Raw genomic sequence first — 18,603 nt, forward strand, 5'->3', positions numbered from 1 at the left:
GTCCTTCCCTGAAGAGAGACACCCAGGCCACAAGGCAACCCTCATAGGCTCCTCCCTGCCGTTTGCAGCTGCTGCTGCTCTAACGTGTTCCATTTGCTTCCTCCTTCTAACAGATCTAGTGCCCACTGTACCAGCACCTGGGGATCACATGCATGCCATGTCTGAGTGAGCGCTGTGCCTCTGGTTCAGAGGGACACCTACTCCAGTGTTTTGAGTCATCTTGAGGGTAACATCTGAGAGTGAGTCAGCTTTTCTCCAGCTCCTTTCTTCCCTGAATTGAAATCTGGGGCTAGAACAGAGTGGTTTGCTGTTGATCTTATGATTGGGGTCTTTTCAGCCAACTGAAGGCGCTTGGTCACAGGCACTGTCCTGGAAGACTGACAGGTTCAGGCAAAGCAGCAAATGCCTGGAAGAGTGGCCCACGCGTTCTAGAAGGCAGGGATTGTGCTAGGTACCTGCAGGCATCTCCAAGACCCTGGGATTCCTTCTTCCTGACCTACAGTTTGGGGTTTCTGGCCAAGCTGCAGCCAAGGCTGAGTTGAGCCCATGTGTGACCCAGAGCGTAGCTTGCCCTGGCTTTCCCTCAGCCTCCTGCCTGGGTTTCTCAGTTTGCTATACTCAGAGCTTCCATGTCTACTCTTCCCCCTGGCCTTCAACCCCTCAAGGCCTATCAGACCACCTAGATGTCATCAATTCTTTGAGTATCACATCCATCCAGGACCCCTTTCCACATCCTAACTCCTACTACTCCCAGGAACCTCCCTTAAAGCTCTCACTTTCATATCCTGAATCACTCCGTGACCTTCTGGGCCCAGGGTTCTAGCCAGATTTCAGAGGCACCTCACTAGCTCCTACTTCACCCTCTCTACACATTTCACTGTCAGCTTGTCCAATGGGACCAACCCCAGAACATGTCACGAGAATCCCTTCCCTCCTCCACTACAGCTTCCATGTCCTCCCTGAAGGTTGATGACCTCGTTTGCCTTGGGCCTCCATCCTGCCTCTGCCTGACATACAGCTTCTGACTAAGGGTCTGGTGACCCTATGGTGGCCGGCAACATCTCATGTCCAGATGATGTTTCCAGGCTCTTTCTGGTTACTGAGTCAGGCCCTGTCACTTCCCTACTTGACTACAAATATTCTTGTAAGTGATAGAACTGGCCTGGGTGTTGACTGGGGGTGGGAAATCATTGAACTTTAATTTACAGCCCATCTGCCTGTAGGAGAAAGTATTTATTTGTTTGTTTGTTTGTTTGAGGCAGGGTCTCAGTATGCAGACCAGTATACAGATGGTTTCAGACTCTGAATCTCTTGTTTCAGCATTGCTCCTTTACTCAGTGCTGGAATGGCAGGCATGTACCACCAGATCCAGCTTTGCAGGATAATTTTACATAGAAAATGTCTCTAGGAAAGATTAAACCCTAGATTATGGCTGAGGCTTTTGGGAAAAACAAAGGTATCAGGTTAGTCTGCAAAGGGGGTGTTTCCAGTTGCTAATCACCCAACTAAGATGCTATGGCTCACCAACCTCATTCATCACCATGTACTTGTTCCCCACCCCAGTTCCACAATCACATTCAGTTGTTGCCTCACTTCTGCAACCCATCATGGCTGGCACCCCAAAAAGACTTTTGATACTTTATCTTTTGCCATTCAGTCTTTGACCAAGCAAAATACTTGATGCTTCCTCAGCCTTTTGAGATCCTTCCTAGCCTCTTTCTGCCTGACCCTTCCCTAATGTCCAGGGGCTGCTTCCTTAGCCTAGGTGCTCCTCCATACACACAGCTTCCATTGTACCGGTCTTCATTGTTCTTTCAGGTCCAGGTGTGGGTGTCTGAGCCATATGTCACTCCCCAACATAGTGTTAACCCTTGATAATCCTGCCATTCCTTTCCTTCAAATGACACCCAGAATCTCCCACTTCACACCCACCCAACACCACTGCCACACCAGGCTCAAACTGGCTGCCACAAAGACATTTTTTCTAGTCTCCCTGATTCTGTTATGGACCTCACAGTCTATCTTCTACATGGCAGCTGGTCAGTCCTTTCCAATAAAACCCACCTCCAATGCAAGGGAATTACTAGCTGCATCTCCCACAGAAAACTTGTAGCCCAAACTAAGGGCCTGCCTTAGCATCTCTCATTCTGTCTCTTTTACTACCTACATCCCCTGACAATTTCCTTCTCGTGGGGCATTAGCATTGTCTGTCTATTACGCCACAAAGATTCTTCCTTCAGTGAGCTTCTCTCCCTACCCTTTCAGTGAGTTTGGCCTTGTTCCTCTAGCACCCAATCAAAAGTACTGAATCATAGTTATTTTCTGTTCTGTCTCCTCTCAGTGAAAGCTAACCATTCCACTCAGGATAGGACTTTTTCTCTAGGGTTCAATGGTGTCTCCAACATCCAGCAAGCTGCTCATACTCAGTTTACTTGGTGAGTGGGTATAAGATATCTGGTCCAGCCTAGCCTCTGTCTCCTATAGCAGCTTCCCCCTTCCAAAGCATTCTACCCACTTGGCTATAGCCAGTTAGCTGGAACTGCCTGAACACCTAAGGACCCCAAACCCAACCTCTGCTAGGATGTGACCCCCCAACCATAGATCCATCATAGATTCTCCCAGATCTACCATGGCTGCTCTTTCTCTTTCCACACCAAACTCAGAGAGTCTGTTTCCAGTAACCTGGAACCTAGACTAGCACTTGTAAATGCTTTGAGTGGCCTCTTCACTTTCCTAGGAGGCCTGTGGCCATCTATAGTCACTCTCTTTGCTAATCACTAGTTGCTCCCCAAAGGAAAGTTATGTCTCCTCTCCATGTGGCCTAGACAGCAGGGCATGCATGGAAAAGGCTGCTAACTTGGCACACGATGGGTAGTGATGTTTCAGACCAATCCGCTATTTATAAGCTGTAGCAGGAAGGCATCAAGGGTACCCTGAGGGACGGGAGCTTCAAGCCTTCTTGGGCTACAGATGTGCTTCCCTAAGCCCTCGTGTGTGTGTGTGTGTGTGTGTGTGTGTGTGTGTGTGTGTGTGTGTGTGCTGGGAAATCCCATGTGGAGCAAAAGGGTAGAAGCTGGTAACTGAGGAACCTGAGGGAAGGCTCATCCCAGTAAAAACAATGAAAAAGAAAATAAAAAGCAGAGAGAGAGAGAGAGAGAGAGAGAGAGAGAGAGAGAGAGAGAAGCAAAGGCTCCTGACTCACAATGGCAAAATCAATGGCAGAAAATGCCTGATACCTTCTCCCCTCTTCTTCCTAATTCTTTGGGCAGAGAGAAACTCAACCTGGCCATTACTGTCGGAGGCTGTAGGCCCAGGGGGCTTGCTCATGTGCTTTGCTACTAAAGCTCACATGCTTTTGTCTGACTCTTTCTTCACCTTTCTACTGCTTTTAACCAAATACTAGTTAAAAAGTTTCTTGAGAAAAGGGATCTGTCAGGTGCCTTAGCATTCTGGCCCAGGAAATGTGGAAACTGAGGAGAAGTGGGCTGCTTTTGGAAGTTGCTTCTTACTTTTGGGCACTCACTGCCCCAGGACCATGGGGACTAGACTGGCTCTGGATGACAGCAGTCTGGCTCAAGCATTTCACATGGTCAGGCAGTAGAGAACACAGGAGTAAGCCCTCAGTTGCTGGCCATGTAGCAGCACTCATAGCACCTACATGCAGGGCCTCAGACAGGGGCTTCCTAGGCAGGCCTGGACCTAGGTTGCATTTTGTTGTGTCCTTTAGGATTTTCCTGGAAGCTTGTTCCCATGTGGTTTAGCCTGTAGTTCCAGAAAGGGTAGGGCAGGGCCCAACTAGAGAACTGATTGCTGCCTTCCTAGTTTGGAGCCAGTGTGCATATTGTCAAACAGCAACAAGAAAAATAAATTGCCAATATACTCTCCCCTGAAACCCAACTGAGGTGATTTGGCTCAGCATTGATTAACTTCTTGATAATTTTAAGACTTTTTGCCAGCTCCTTCCGTGTTGGTGTATGCTGAGCATGCTTTCCACTGCTCTGGAAGATTATGTCCAAGTAAAGCTGCAAGGGCTCACCTGTCTGGGTTTAGCTCCCTCTCCCCAATGGGTAAAAGGTTTCCATGCTGCAAAATCCCTTTAAAATGAAGCAACTGCTGTGGTCAATTTTCAAATTCTTCATCAGAGCCTGGAAGAAGCCCCTCTGGCCATATGGTGCTCAAATCTTTGCTGGTCTGCGTCAGAGGCACCTTATCTCAAACTACAGAAACAGTAAACATTCGAGTATAGAGGCCCCAGTGCTACTGCCTGAAGGATGGGCTGGGCTGGGCTGCTGGTTGAAATGAGAGGGTCTGCAGAGTGAGCTGATGGGGGCTAGACTTTGATGCTTAGCTGGAGAGGGGCAAGGGTGTGACTGTGTGTCTGTGCATTTCCATGGAAAAGAGACAGAAAAGAACTCTTAGGCACTGGAGCCCAAAGAGAGGCTTTGGTGGCGCCAGGATCCAGGCTTGCCTTTCCAAAGAGATTGCTCCTCTCTTCTCACTAGGAGGGAGATACATAGTGCCCTGGGTTTGTTGCTTCTTAGCAAAGCTGGATGAGTGCATAAAACCCTCCCCAGCTATCCTTTTGAAGTTCTTGATAATCACTAGGAGAATGAAGTCCTGCAGTCTTAGTGTGTGAGTGTGTGGCTGGGTGAGAAGGGGCATGATGGACACCCATAGGGAATAGGATTTCACAGCCTCATTGTTTCCTGAGCCATGCAGACAGACTGGCCTCCAGGAAATGGTCCAGGTCACAAGAAATGATGTGGCAGCCATGAGGGAGAAGATAATATGCCCTATACCCAGAGGACTATGAACGAAATGGCTGTGACAGAGATAGCCTTGAGGCCAGGCAAGGGAGGAAAGATGGCTGAGTAGAGCAGAGGCTGCACAGGCCATTCTGGAGCTAGAAGTGAGGAGATCATGGCCAGCTCAGTCTGTGTAAGGGGCATGTGGGAATGTGGAGGGACTCTTGTGTCCAGAAGCAGCAAGAGAGGGAGAGGGAGAGAGCGGGAGAGCAAGAGAGAGCTAGTGAGTGAGTGAGAAAGAGAGAGAGAGGGAGAAAGAGAAAGAGCATGCAAATAGTGTGGGAAGTTAGAGAGGATGAGAAGAACATACTGTGCCCAAAGGATCCTGGTCACCCTCTCCCTCTAGGTTTGAAGATGGCCACTGTTTGTACTCGCCCCAAATGCACAGAATGAGTAGATTTTCTTCCTAGAGTGCCTGAGGCTCTTAATAAAAATGCCTCTCAACAGGAAGCTTCTCCCATGCCCAAGAGCCACAGGCACAGTCCTCTGGACTCTGAGGGGTGAAAGGCAATCTGGCCTGGAGCAAGTGAATAAGGATGGAAATTTTCTCATATATGGGGCCATACTTCTCCTTGGGAAATCTTGTGACCTTTGGGGCTAGTCAGGACAGCTGTGGTCAAAACACCTGGTACAATGTTGTGTGTTGTTCAGGGGAGCTCAACCATGGCTTTCACCCTGCTTTCCTTTCCAGCAGCTCTGGTCCTCTGAAGGGTTCCAAGGAGATGAGCAGGGTAAGCTAGGTGTTTACTCTGCCAGGCCTGGCTGCCTATTGGATCCTGAGTAGGTCATTGCCCTTATGAACACCCGTCTTCTAGTTTATGAGGGTGCTGGGTATAGCAATTTATCAGAGCTCCCAGAACTCAGAAGTTAAGTTCTGAACTCTAGCTGGAACTGCTGTGTGGCAAGAATAAGTTTTGGCCAGTGGCTTGCAGAAGCAAAGCGTGCCCCACTTGGGGTTACCAGGTGACCCAAGTGGCATCTTTCTCCACAGTGAGTCTTTCTTAAGCTGCCTGCCTTGGTTTTTGGGATAACAGGACCCCTATACCTTCACAGCAGCCCCCTTCTCAGGAGACCCTGCCACCCACCTCTCACATCTGCTTAGCTTCCCCTGGAAAAGCTCCTGAACAGCAAGGAGGGTGGTGTTTCTCCCACTGTACTTACCAGGTACTGTTGGGATCCGAAGGTGGGAAGGAGGGGAACGGATGTACATGGAAGGAATGAAGGAGAGAAGCAAGGTACTATGGTCCAAGGAAGAAAACAGTTTAGGGAGGAAGTGGGAGAATTGCGGGCAGAAGTAGGCCTCACTCAGGTATCGAAAGCAGGTAAGGAGGGGCCTCAGACGCTGATTGGCTCCAGTGAGGCCTAAGATCAGCACTGTGGAAGAGGTTTGGAGAGGCATACATAGAAGAGTCTTGTAAACTGCCCTCCCACTGAGACACTCGATGGACAAGTAGACAGATGGGTGGACAAACAGACAGACAGGCTGACAGATGGGAGGTGCAGAAAGATGACACTGAAAAATGTGTTGAAAGTCAGTGGGGAGGAAAGGGGCTGTGCAGATCTATGTGTCCTCTACATCTACTCTTCATATTGTTTAGAAGAAGGAAGCTGTTACTGCTCGGCTGGGCATGGCTGAGGTGTGTTGGGAGGCCATGGACCATTCTATTCTTAACTGATTTGGTACAGCTTCCTGCTGGCCTCTTTGGGTTAAGTAGCTCTGAGATTCTCCTTGGTCCCACTTGGGTAGGCCAGGAACACTGGCTACTTTCCAGACCAACAGTGATGTGTATCAGCCCATTATCTGAGGCCCAGGTGGGTGGTCCAGGGGTTGTACAAGCTGGAGGTACATGTGCTTTGGAGAAGGGGTGTATGTGCACACACGTCTGTGCTATTCCTGAAGGGCCCTTATCCTTTCTTTAAAAGTCAGCGGCCCAAAAGCAGAGCTTAAGGAAGAGGAGGGCACCTCCCCCTGGGGACCTCTCACCAGTTCCTAAAATAAATAAATAAAAGAAAGAAAAGAAAAGAAAGAAATCAAGCAAAAAGAAACTCGAAGAGTCTGTGATGGGGGAAAAGGTGAAGTCGTTAAGGCTTTCCATCTGCGTGGGAGTGGCATTTTCCGAAGGGAGCTGCAGGGGACTCACTGGAAGGAAAGGAAAGACTTAGCATTGAACTATCCCAGCAGCGGCCCTGGACTCATACTCGAAGGTTTACTGTTCACTTTTTGAAACCTCCTGACTTTGTCACCAAAAGCAGGCAACCCTGGTAGGAGTGCCCCCACCTCCACACGGTTGCCTGCATTTCTCCTGTTGGGGGCAACACAGGGTGATAGGTTTAGCAGTCTAGTGGCCTCTACTTTGTCATTGTAAAAAGATGTAAGCAATTATGGAAGCTTCTATCTAGTTAGGCCAACCCCAGGGTTCTCTTCAAAATGTGAATTGCACGGTGGGAGCTTGTCATTGAAATGTCCTGGCTTCTCTGAGGAAGGAGTAGAGAGGATTGCATAAGACTGGGTTCAGATCCTCCAGTACTGAGGCCTGTTTGGAAAGAGCGAAATGCTTGGGGACACAGAAAAAGCACCTGCCTGGCCTCTGAGTGTCTGTTATCAGGGCTCCTCTAACAGATTCTGGCTCAGGGCGGGGCCTGAAGGGCAGGCACCAGTTGCTTAGGAGAGGCACCCTTGGTCACCACTGAGCCCACCTGGGGACTGGAGAGAGGGGTGTCCTTTGGAAACCACCTCAAGGAGAATGCTGGAAGTTGTCACTTTCTTCTCCGAGGAGATTGGCTGGATTCTTCTGCTGCAAATGATACCATACTGTGGGCCTTTGCCTACCCCAGAGGGTAGCCCTGGGACACATGCTTTCCTGACACTTACCCCACAACATGGAGCAAGTCCCCAGCCTGACACCAGACACCACCAGAAGAAACCTGAGTTCATGAAGAACTATGGGTGCATGCGGACAAATTCAAGAAAAGAAAACCAATGGCAGCAGGAGTACTAAATGCAAACCAAAATCCAAATAAAGCAAAGGACGAAAGGCCTGGCAGTGCTGTGGGGTTATTTCATAAGAGAATATGGCTTTGGAGAGCCACCGTCTGGCGGGAAGGACTGGACAGGGCAGTAAAGAAGGAACAGAAAAGCCACCGTGAGCAGAAATGCAAGACTGGAAAAGAGAAGGCAGAGTCAGGGAGGCTTTATCTTCCCCCAGGTGCCATTTATGAGAGAAAAGGGAAGTCAAGACTCACTGCCAGCAGCGCTGGTGGGCTTGGCGGCAGAGAGAGTTACGTGAGTAGGGGTAGAAAGATTGGTTACGTCATGGAGCTGGCTGAGGACTGAAGACCGCCGGCGCACAGCACCCTGAAATGACCCGCTTCTCTTGAAGGTACTCACTACCTCCATCTGTGGGAGAGAAAATGAGATAAAGGTTGGCTTGCATGGAGGGCCAGGCTACCACACAGGGTGGGGCTGGGTGAGGGCAGGGGCCACACTAGGGACATACGGAGCCAGCAAAGCCTCAGCTAGGTCAGCCCTGATCCCTGGAAACTGACAATGCTTTTGACAAAGCCATTACTGAGAGAGGGTTTGCTTGGCAAATGGTTAGTGGTTAGGAGTGTGAGAGGGAAAGGTCACTGGTGGGGACACACTGCAAACATTTCATAGGTCACTTGCATTCACGATACGCTCATCGAGAGCCACTCGTCATTAAGTACCTGTGTCTGGCAATACTTCCTTATCCTACTTCGGTAGTTCTCAACATTTTTTTTCTGCCCCAACACACCTGAGGGATATGACACGCTCTTATTAGAAAGTGGAAGCATTCCCCAATGGTATGTGGGCTGTAGTCTCCTGCCTGGACCCCTGGGAAATCACTGCCCTTTGTCCATGGTCTTCTTAGCAAGGGTCTCTTGCTCTGCCCTGCTCCATTGGTGTAGGGTAGATAACCACTCAGATTTCTGCAGCTCTATGAATTAAGGGGGAATCCTCAAAAGAAAATATATTTAGGCAAAAGAAGAGCTTTCAAGAGCATAGGCTTTGTCTTGTTAGAACTTTCCCACAGCCCCAAGGCATGGAGGCTGGGAGGATTGGGGGTGGGGCAACTGCCTTCTGCCTTGTCCCCACTCTTTGAGCTTCCCTCAAGATGAAAGGGATATACATATGTGGAAAATGAGACCCATGGGAGAGCCTTGTGGATAAATACTTCTAGAAGCCTCCTGACTCATTGTCTTTGGGTTTTCTGACCCTGTCTATGACCATGACATTATGCCAAACACAGGAAGTAGGGTCTGAAGGAATTGCAGCTGAGCAACTACATCAAGTTTCAAGACATTGGGAGGCCACATGCCAAGACTCTGGGAGGCCAGAGGCAAGGCACACTGGCAGCCCAGAACATGTCCTCAGTGGGGAGAGAATCTTTAAGGGTATATACAACTTCTGGAAAGTACCATGTAGTTCATTGAATAATATAAGTAGCCAAGCCAACATGCATTTCTGGAGTCCAAAGCACTCTTACTGCCTGGTCTACCCAAAGCCCTGCCATGGGAACTTGGTACCCACCAGTCTCCTCATGTTTGCTGACAGGGATTCTCCAAAAGAGGAAGCTTCACTGTTGATACCCTCCTCCAAACAAAATGCCTTTCAAACTTGGACCCACTGTGGAAAGACTCATCATCCTTCCACTTAACCTGCCCAATGCTACTTTTTATCTAGTACAGTTTACTTCCTCACTCCTATCCTCAAGAGAAGGCAGGCTTTGAGGGCTGGGAGGAATATGTTGTACACATGGGGGGAAGATGTTTGAAGCAATGAGGTTGCAGATTCTAGGGTGTGGGGTTGCTTCTTTAGAGAAGACAAGGGATGTAAAACCCGACTTTGCTGCCTCAGTTTGCGTCAGTCTCCAAGTTTTTCATGATGTCCCCATGGGATAATCATATCTATGAAACTATCCTCATCACAACCCTACCCCTGCCAGCACTGGCAGGAGCAAGGCTCAGTCATTGGTGAATGAAAAACAGACAGACCACATCATGAATATTTTAAAAGCTACATGTTCTAGGTTTGAGACACTCTCTTTTTTTGTGGAACAGCATCCTAGCATTTGGTGCATTGATACATTAGTATAAAACAGTGGTGAGAGTGGGAATCAAGTTACTTTGCAACAGGAAATATTGTACAGGCCTCTGAAATCTGGGAAACAATTTTGTGGTTCACAGGATCCAAAAATCTAGGTCCAGTTGCCTGGAAAATACATATAACCCAAAGAGCCTTTCACAGGCTTTAGTTCTGTTTTCAAGCAGGTTTCTTTCTTTCTTTCTTTCTTTCTTTCTTTCTTTCTTTCTTTCTTTCTTTCTTTCTTTCTTTCTTTCTTTCTTCCTTCCTTCCTTCCTTCCTTCCTTCCTTCCTTCCTTCCTTCCTTCCTTTCTTTCTTTCTTTCTTTCTTTCTTTCTTTCTTTCTTTCTTTCTTTTGAATCATATGGAATAAGCTGAGCTATAGTGACTGGTTCACCATTCTTGAGAGGCTTGGTGTATCAGACATGATAAAGCCACCTTGAAATGCCATGGAGTTGAGATTCCATGGAGGCATCAATATGGCTTTATTGAGGGCCAAGAATTATGCTTGAGGAACTTGTACTAACCCCGGCTCTCACAGGCTGATTTTTGGATCACTCCTTCTTTCCTTGGAGTCCTACCTCTTTGCTTGCAAAGTATCTACATGGGCATGGAACAGTCAGAATGACATAGAACACTAAGACTCTGGCTGGTGCCACCCACGTCTGCTAATGGGATAGCAGTGGCATGCCCAGAAACTTACAGACACACAAATGCACAATATATATTTGTGGACAGGCTACCACTGACTCTCTAGGTTTGCTGTCTCAGCAGATAGAAATGCTAACTTTATATTGCATTACATGACAGAAGTAAAAGAGGCTAATGTGGACTGGGGTCATTTCTGTGCTCTTTTCATGGACTTTGCAGCAGAACTGGAGCATGACAGACAAGATCTGCCCTGAATCAGATCAGGAGGGAGTTCTGGGAGTGGTCACAGTCACAGTTTCCTGAAAGGCACAGTTAGGGGGACACATGCACATTGGGAAGATATGAGGGCTCCCCTCGCAACAGTTGCTATGCATTTATGTTAGTGAGTAAACATTTATTACAGGAAACAGGCCAAAGCTACCTATGCTGTGCTTATCCCTGTACTGGGCACTGTGGTGGAGACACTGGCTCATCCAATAAGAAAAGGAAGCCTCGGCAAGTGATCTAATGGCTGCTCCCCCTTTCCCAGGCTTTACCTAAATCTTAGGTAGCTAGGGTAACATGACTCAAATGTGGTCCCTGTATATCCATGGACACACTGGAGTAGGTTCCCAGGATGCTTAGTCCTTGAGAAGTGCCTTCAACTTAGACTTCTTCTGTGCCACCTTGCCTAGTCCCGAAGGATTCCGCTTTCTAATTTCCCCAAGGAATCCTGGCATATTCAGAGTCATTGTCTAGCCCTCAGTTGCACAGGCAGCCCATGGTAGTAGGAGGGGGTAGTGTGTGAGAAGGAGTCATAGACTTGGCAACCTTTAAGTAGGCTTTTATAGCATTAAGAGAGAGCCCTGAGGGTACATAGCAGCAAGCAGGGACACACGGCAGTATGGATAGGCAGGGTGTACATCTGGAAAACCAGCACAGAGCCAGGGGGATATAGAGAGGAATGGGGTGATGTCAAGAAGTTGGAGCTTGAATGCCACAGTCAGAAGCTGAAACTTCATCCTGGGGATAATGGAGACAAACTCCACAGGCCCCAGCGTGGTATAAGAGGGACAGGGATAAACAAGGACACATGGGGAAGTAAGGAATGATCCCAGTTATCCTGCCAGGAGCAGGCATAGCCACAGAGCCTAAAAGGGAAAAGAGGGGCGCCTTCAGGATGGATACATTAGATCACTGGGGGTTGTACTGGAGTAGCTGTGTGTCCTTTGGAGCCCTAAGGACAGCTTGGGTATGAGTCCTGAGCCATGTGCAGCAAGACAGCTAGAAGAAGACACAGGGATGGATGTGGAATCAAGTCCTGCCCCAGTGAGTTGCCAATCAGACTCCCAAGTAGAATATGTCTGGGAGATTCTGCCTTAGCGGGTAAATTCTCAGAGAAGCAAAGCAGTTTCATCTACAGGAGAGGTAGTGAGGCATTGGAGAGAAGCTAGACAAGGCCTTAGATGAGGATAAGGCAATGAGTAAGAGTGCCAAGGTCATCTAGAGGATAACCAGCTAGGCCATAGGAAATTGCCTAGGCCACAGACCAGTACAGACCAGGCAACAATGTGGGGAGGCATGGTGACCTTGTGGATGTTTGGGCTCAGGCAGTTCCCTAGCAGGCTCTCCTAGGAATTTTTAGCATGAGAGAGTACACACAGCTGGAGTAAGAGGTGGAGATACCAGGAAAATAAAGACAGAGAGAAGATGGAAACTCAGAAGGAACAGCAGAACCAGCAACACTTCCAGACGGCAACTGGGAAACATGGAGTTCGAAGGCCTTGCAAACAGTGGTGAGAGCCATTTGTGGCAGTGGGGGGCAGTGCAGTCATGAGAGGGTATGAGGGGAGATGAAAACAGGCAGGAAGTATGGAACCTTTTAGTAAGAAAGCTGGCCAAGAAGGGACTGGGGCAGAGAGCAGGGTAGCGTTGCACGTGTTTTTTGTTTGTTTTTAAGCCTTCACTACTACCTCATGTTGGCTATCTGATGGTTTTGGCCTTGACCAGTTCAGCCTATGAAGATTAGGACCAACTTGGTGGCAGAATCCACTAACTAGAGAGGCTCTTGCACAATAACTACAGCACACTCTAGTGAACAGAGATCCTAAGGATCCTTGAAATGGCCATTTTCATCCTCTACACACAAATGCAACTTGCCTATTCCCTGAGCAGCCCTTGCCAAGTGCTTGTCTGTTCCCCTGAGACACTCACTAGCTGCTAGTACATGTTCTCATCCAGCTACAAGAGGGGATACCTAGGCACTGAGGGAGGTGTCAGGGAGAGGCAATCTAAGTGGCCAGCCAGTGGTGGGCACCCCTATGTGGTAAGAGGGGAACTAGCCATGGCTTCTGCATGGTTGGGGGATAAGTCCAGGGAATTTCCTGTTGGCTTTGGGGGTCTGCCTGCCAAGTTTCTGTTTCTTGCTTGCTTTCTAAGGCAGCAAAGTAGGAGTCACATGAAACAGCAGCTTACCTGTGTCTGGATCCGGTTGAGGCCCCGGAACCAGAGGATCTGGCCCCTGCGGAGCTCTCGCTCAGCATGGTCAATTTCTTCCTCCCCCTCGGCTAGCTCCTCATCAGTCATCTCGTCCTTCCCAGGCCCATGCCCTGCTTCCTTCAGGCACTTGAGCTGGCTGGTGGGGATGGTGGCAATGACCTGGGAAAGCCACAGTCAAAGGGCAGCAAACAGAGGTAGCCATGAGAGGAGGCTCTACTGTGACCAGGAAATAACCAGGGGTCCCATCTCTCAGAGATACAGCTTACACCCTAGGCTTGGTAGACCCTAAATGGCTCCTTCCTCATGACAGATTCTGCTCTATGGAGTCTCATCCAGGCTGGGGAGCAGAGAAACCAATGTATAAAACACCATGTGAAAGAGACAGTGGGAAGGATCTTCAAGTGCCTGGACATCCTTCCTTAAGATGAGTGGGGCTCAGTTGGGGCCTTGAGCTACCTGCTAGTCTATGTATACTTGTGGGACACAGATGGGATGGACACTGAAGCCAGTCATCTGAGTATTATACACCCATGTGATTGACCTCAAAGAAAAACTGCACATCAGGACTCAGACGAGCTTCCAAGCACTCCATATCTGCTGTCCTTTATGGTTGCTGGAAGAAAAGCTGGCTGTCCTATTCTCTGAGATTAAGCCCGCTGGAAGCTTGTACCTGGCATTTCCTGGAGAAAGAAGGACCCAGAATAGGACTTGTGACCAGGAGTTGGCAGGAAGGAAGAGGTGACTAGGAGGGAGGCATCTGGGAAGGGTATGAGGAATGAAGGGAAGGCTGGAATACACTTTTCATTGTCTGGGTGGAGGATAGTAGATCATCCTGTCCCTCTTACATTCCTGTCTGCATGATGGGAGTAACCTTAAGGTCCTTTATAAGGATTCCTTTTTATTGAAGTTTTATCATTTTGAATGTGTATTTATTATTTATTTACTGATTTACTCATTTATTTATTCACTTTACATCCTGGTTGTAGCTCCATCCCTCTACCTCGCCTCCTGAATGTGCACTATTTTCATAATTAAAAATATTCTGAGTGGCTGAGCTACAAGCCGGCAGCATGTACCCATGGGCAGACCTATAAGCAGCTATTATATCAGGGAGTTAGAGGTTAACTAGAGGCTGTCGTGGGCAGGGCTGAGTAGAGGATGTGGAGTCTAGGCTGAAGAATATGAAGGGACTCCATTGGACTGTTAGGCCTACGTGTGAGTGGATGGGAAGTTCAGCAGTAGAAAGAAGTTTCTTGAAAATGTAATGGAGAAACTGTGTAAGCTGTCTCTGATGATTAATGCCAGGAGCCAGCAGAGGCTAGCGTCTGCCATAGCCAAAGTGGTCTCTGTGGCTACATACCAGTGGATAAAGAAACAAAGCTCATAGTGTTATAACTTATATGGTACCTCCTTACCCCCTAGGAGTGAGGCCTAACTATCAGTTTGGAAGTATTTGGAAGAGTCAGATAATATAGGTTAAATGAAGACATTAAGTTGGCTCCTTGCTCACACCAGATTTGTGACCTTATGGGAAGAGATGTCAGAGAACTTCCTAGTAGTACACAGGGAGAAAGTAGCCACTCAGAATCCAGGAAGGGACCCTTACCAGACACTGAATTGATCTTAGACTTTAAGCTTCCAGAGCTGTGAGAAAATACATACCTTCCGTATAACCTGCCAGTCTCTAGTAACTTGCTATGGCAGCCAGAGCTGAACAAGACACAGACAGAAGTAAATCCTGGACATGTCTTCCCATAGTAGTGTTCCTAAACTCTGGAGAAAATGCTTCAGAGACCTATTGTACACCATGGAGCAGGCTGGCTTGGTGCCTGAGATTGTACTGGCTGCCAACACCTAAGATCTTATCACTTCCTGATCTTATCACCGGGTGCTACAAACTACTTCTTTGGGGAAGCTGCACCTCTCATGTCTGCAAGGGTTTTATTAAGTCAAAACACCTGATTTTTCCTTAAGCTCTACTTGCCCTACAGATTTTTATAGCAGTGTGTTGTTTAATTCCAAATATATTGGGACATTCCAAGCACCACAGGCCATCCTTCCTTCTATCTTGTTTTTTGTTTTTGTTTTTGTGCACTGCTGGGGATGGATCCCAGGAGTTTAGGAAAGCTAAGCAAGTGCTCTATACCGAGGAATACTTCAGCCCCCCCAAATATCCAGGTTTAGGAGAAAAATTTTTAGCTTCAAACCATGGAAAAGGAAACCGCGTGATTTTCCAGCACACTATGACATTTCAACTCTATGTTCTCATTCCTGAGGTTGTCAGTTAGTGACCTTGCCCCCAGGGCATAGTATGTCATAGGCCTGAGCCTGAGCACACACCACACACTTTCCAGGTCATAGGCTCCGGCGGGGAGGGAATCAGGATAGTAGGAAGCATAGGTGAGCCAGGATTCCTGGCTTCTTACCCACTCTGAGGGCAACCAATGGAAGCAACCAGGGGGTAGACACTCACCTGTCCCCAGACTAGCTCCCCAACACCAACAAACAGGCACCAGAGCCACTGTTCTGCGGACAGTGGGGAACAGCTGAAGGGCTTCCCACCAAATTGGACAATGACAATCTGAGGGAAAGAATGGAAAGTGGTAGGCGGAAGAACAGTCAAGATAGCTCCTGACTTCTCTATGTCCTGCCCAGAGTTCTATAAACCTTGGTTTCCAGATTGACCTTGTCTTTTGGGAGCCAAACCAAACTGATCATAGTCAAGGACTTGCTGGCTTCCTGGCCCATGGGTGGACTGGCCACACTCTGGGAAATATCTTGGATTTACTTCTCAGCTTGTTCCCTTCTTTTCTCCCTCAGCAAAGGCTTAACAACATCTCCACAGACTAGCTGCCTACAAGGCTAAGTGTACCATGATGGGTCAAAATGTAGCTTCACATACTCACACTCACCCCCCCTCTAGTGCTTCTAGACTCGAGGTGAGGCTCAGATGTCTGGACCATCTTTCCATCTTTTTCAAGACTGTTTTCACATTTGCCTGCTCTGCATGACCCTATAGTATGAGGATCACCCTGTCTTTGCCCTCCTGTCTTCCTTGATGTTTACTTCAGGAGTAGTCTTACACCCAAGGGCAAGATTTTCAAATGCTAACCAACCAGTCCATAGTTTATAATCCAACCCATCTCAAGGCCAGGTTCCAGGCAACCAGGGCCAGTCTACATTCCGTGGTGGGCTGACATTATTTTGTGTTAGGTAAGATGAAGTCTGTTGATTCTCTCATTCATTTGATCCTGGGAAACTACAGTAAAATTCTTGCAATGATTCATTACTGCCATTTGGGACTGGCCAAAGGTATGACATATCCCTCCTCTTAGACAGTGAACTGCATTTGTATGATAGCCATTTCTTGATTGGTGGGACTTATATTTGCAGCTTTGTTTGAAGACACTACACTTTGGAGCATTCAGCCTCTCCTGGGAATTGAGCTGGCCTACCTGCCCACAACGCTGTAGCAGCCAGAGTTTAGTATGTCAACCATGTGTACAGCAAGCATTTGCTAAAGAATCTTCTATAGTTATCGAAGGAGTTAGGTGCTAGAAATGTGGATGGTTGACCCAGAGAGAGAGAGAGAGAGAGAGAGAGAGCACCAGGGCATAATATTTCTAGTAGCCATGTGAACAGGATTAGAGGATAAAAGCCTTCTTTCCATAGCTCTTTGGAAGCTAGCAGGTTACACCAAAATGAGCCCAGCAATGTTTAGAGGAACACCTGCTCTAGAATGCAGAATAGATTCAAGGACAGGGAGGCCAACATCACTTCCCCTACATATTTATGCCCTACCTGAATTCCAAAGGTGCCGAGGACAATGCTGCAGAAGATCGGATTGCTGAAGATGCCATCAAAGACATTCCTTTCACCATGGATCTTGCGGGCATTGATCTCATTGAAAAGCTGCATCATGACGAAGGTGTTGAAGATGATAGTGTAGTGCTCTGAGGGTGGCGAGTGCAGGGGTGCATTCCTTCCACTGTCAATGTCGAAGAAGAGCTCTCCTGAAGGTAAAAGAGAGGCAGGGGCTGAGAAGGGAAGGTCTCCCAGCAGCAGTGGCCACCTTCCTTCACCACATCTGCCCCAGAGATGTGCAGTGGGACGCATGGTGAAGGGTAGCAGGGAGGTATAGAGCAGGCTTGCTCTTTTCAGTCTGTAAGTGCTGCAGCCCATCCTAGGCCAGACTAAGGCTACAGACAGCGCCCAAACATGAGGCCACATCAATACTGTCCTGAAAGCCTCGGATAGGGGCTGACATGTGTGCTGTGGGTCCAACTTACCAACAAAGAGTAGGGTAAAGATGATGGTGAGCTGGTAGACAGCATGTCCAAGGATGTTCTTCATCATGGTGCGTGAGATGAGAGGCTTGTCCCGGCCGTATGGCTTCCGCAGCAGGAGTGACTCAGTTGGGGGTTCGGTTGCCAGGGCAAGTGAGGCAAATGTGTCCATGATCAAGTTCACCCACAACATCTGCACAGCTTTGAGAGGAGAGTCCTGCAGAGATGGAGCAGTCACCTTTCTGTGGCCTCCACAGAGAAAACTTGGGGTGGTGGGATAGGCTGCCTGCCACTACTGAGGAGAAGCTCAGCTTTCCCAATGCCATGGAAATTTCATTCCCAAAATGAAAGTCATACAAGTTTCCTCAGGCTGGCAGAAATTTTCCACTGGGATTTCTGATTGCTGGTTACCTCCCTCTCTTTTTGCCTGATGGCAGTGATCTCAAAGGTGTGGTCTGAAGCCTTTGTAGGAACCACAAAGTCTGAACTTAGTTACCAGGGCTTTCAAGACAGCCCTGCAAGACTGCCCAGTAACAGCCTTTGAAACTAGTCTCTCACTTCACAGGGCAAGAAGAGGCAGAAATGTTGACCCCAACCTGCTTTCTCATCATATCCATTGAGTGTCTTTTTAAAAATCAGCTTCACAGGAGCCAGGTGTACAAGACCATAGATGGAGTTGGTGAAATCAAATGAACACAGAAGTTCACAGACAGAGCAGGTGAGCATTTCCAAGGCTAGGGAGGCAATGGGGAGAGGCTGCTAATGGGTGTGAAGCTTCCTCTAGAGACCATGAGAATATTCCCAGAGTAAATAAGAGGTGATAGTTGTCCAACAATGAATATGTCAAATCATGCAATTCTGTCCTTTCAAATGGTTAGGATAGTTATTATGATGTCATTAATATATGACTTAGATATCAAGAAAATGTCTTAGAGGGCTAGGGAGTTATCAAAGTGCTTGCTTTACAAGCATGAGAATCTAGGCCCAACCTCCAGACCCTATATCAAAAAAGCTTAGTGCAGTGGTGTGAATTTGTATCCTCAGTGATGGGGAGGTGAAGATGTGAGTATCTGTAAGGCTTGCTGCCCAGCTAGCCTGTCCTAATCAGTGAGGCTGGGATCTTATTGAAAGGCTGTCTTTCAAAAGGCAAGGTAGGCTGTTTCCAAGTTACACCAGAAATTGACTTCTGACCTCTACATGAACATAAATACATGTGTGTTTACACCTTGCCAACACACACACACACACACACACACACACACACACACACACACACACA

The 18,603-nt window shown here is 48.0% G+C and overlaps 1 protein-coding gene across 3 annotated transcripts in view; it reads right to left on the reverse strand.

Moving 5' to 3' along the window:
* Atp2b3 (ATPase plasma membrane Ca2+ transporting 3) overlaps nucleotides 1–18,603 on the reverse strand; it is a 71,111-nt gene that overhangs the window by 5,591 nt on the left and 46,917 nt on the right. The window contains exons 17-21 of one of the 3 annotated variants that reach the window (XM_055591800.1): nucleotides 17,328–17,541; nucleotides 16,840–17,051; nucleotides 15,512–15,619; nucleotides 13,015–13,197; nucleotides 8,116–8,202 (exon numbers count right to left, since the gene is read on the reverse strand). In XM_055591800.1, coding sequence (XP_055447775.1) covers nucleotides 8,116–8,202; nucleotides 13,015–13,197; nucleotides 15,512–15,619; nucleotides 16,840–17,051; nucleotides 17,328–17,541 — 804 coding nt within the window. Of the gene's footprint in view, nucleotides 1–8,048; nucleotides 8,203–13,014; nucleotides 13,198–15,511; nucleotides 15,620–16,839; nucleotides 17,052–17,327; nucleotides 17,542–18,603 lie in introns of all 3 variants that reach the window. The other 2 variants (XM_055591802.1, XM_055591801.1) reach the window with 2 other exon arrangements.

Source organism: Psammomys obesus, unplaced genomic scaffold (genome assembly GCF_907164565.1).
Source record: "Psammomys obesus unplaced genomic scaffold, mPsaObe1.curated_primary_1811, whole genome shotgun sequence".
NCBI lineage: Eukaryota > Metazoa > Chordata > Mammalia > Rodentia > Muridae > Psammomys > Psammomys obesus.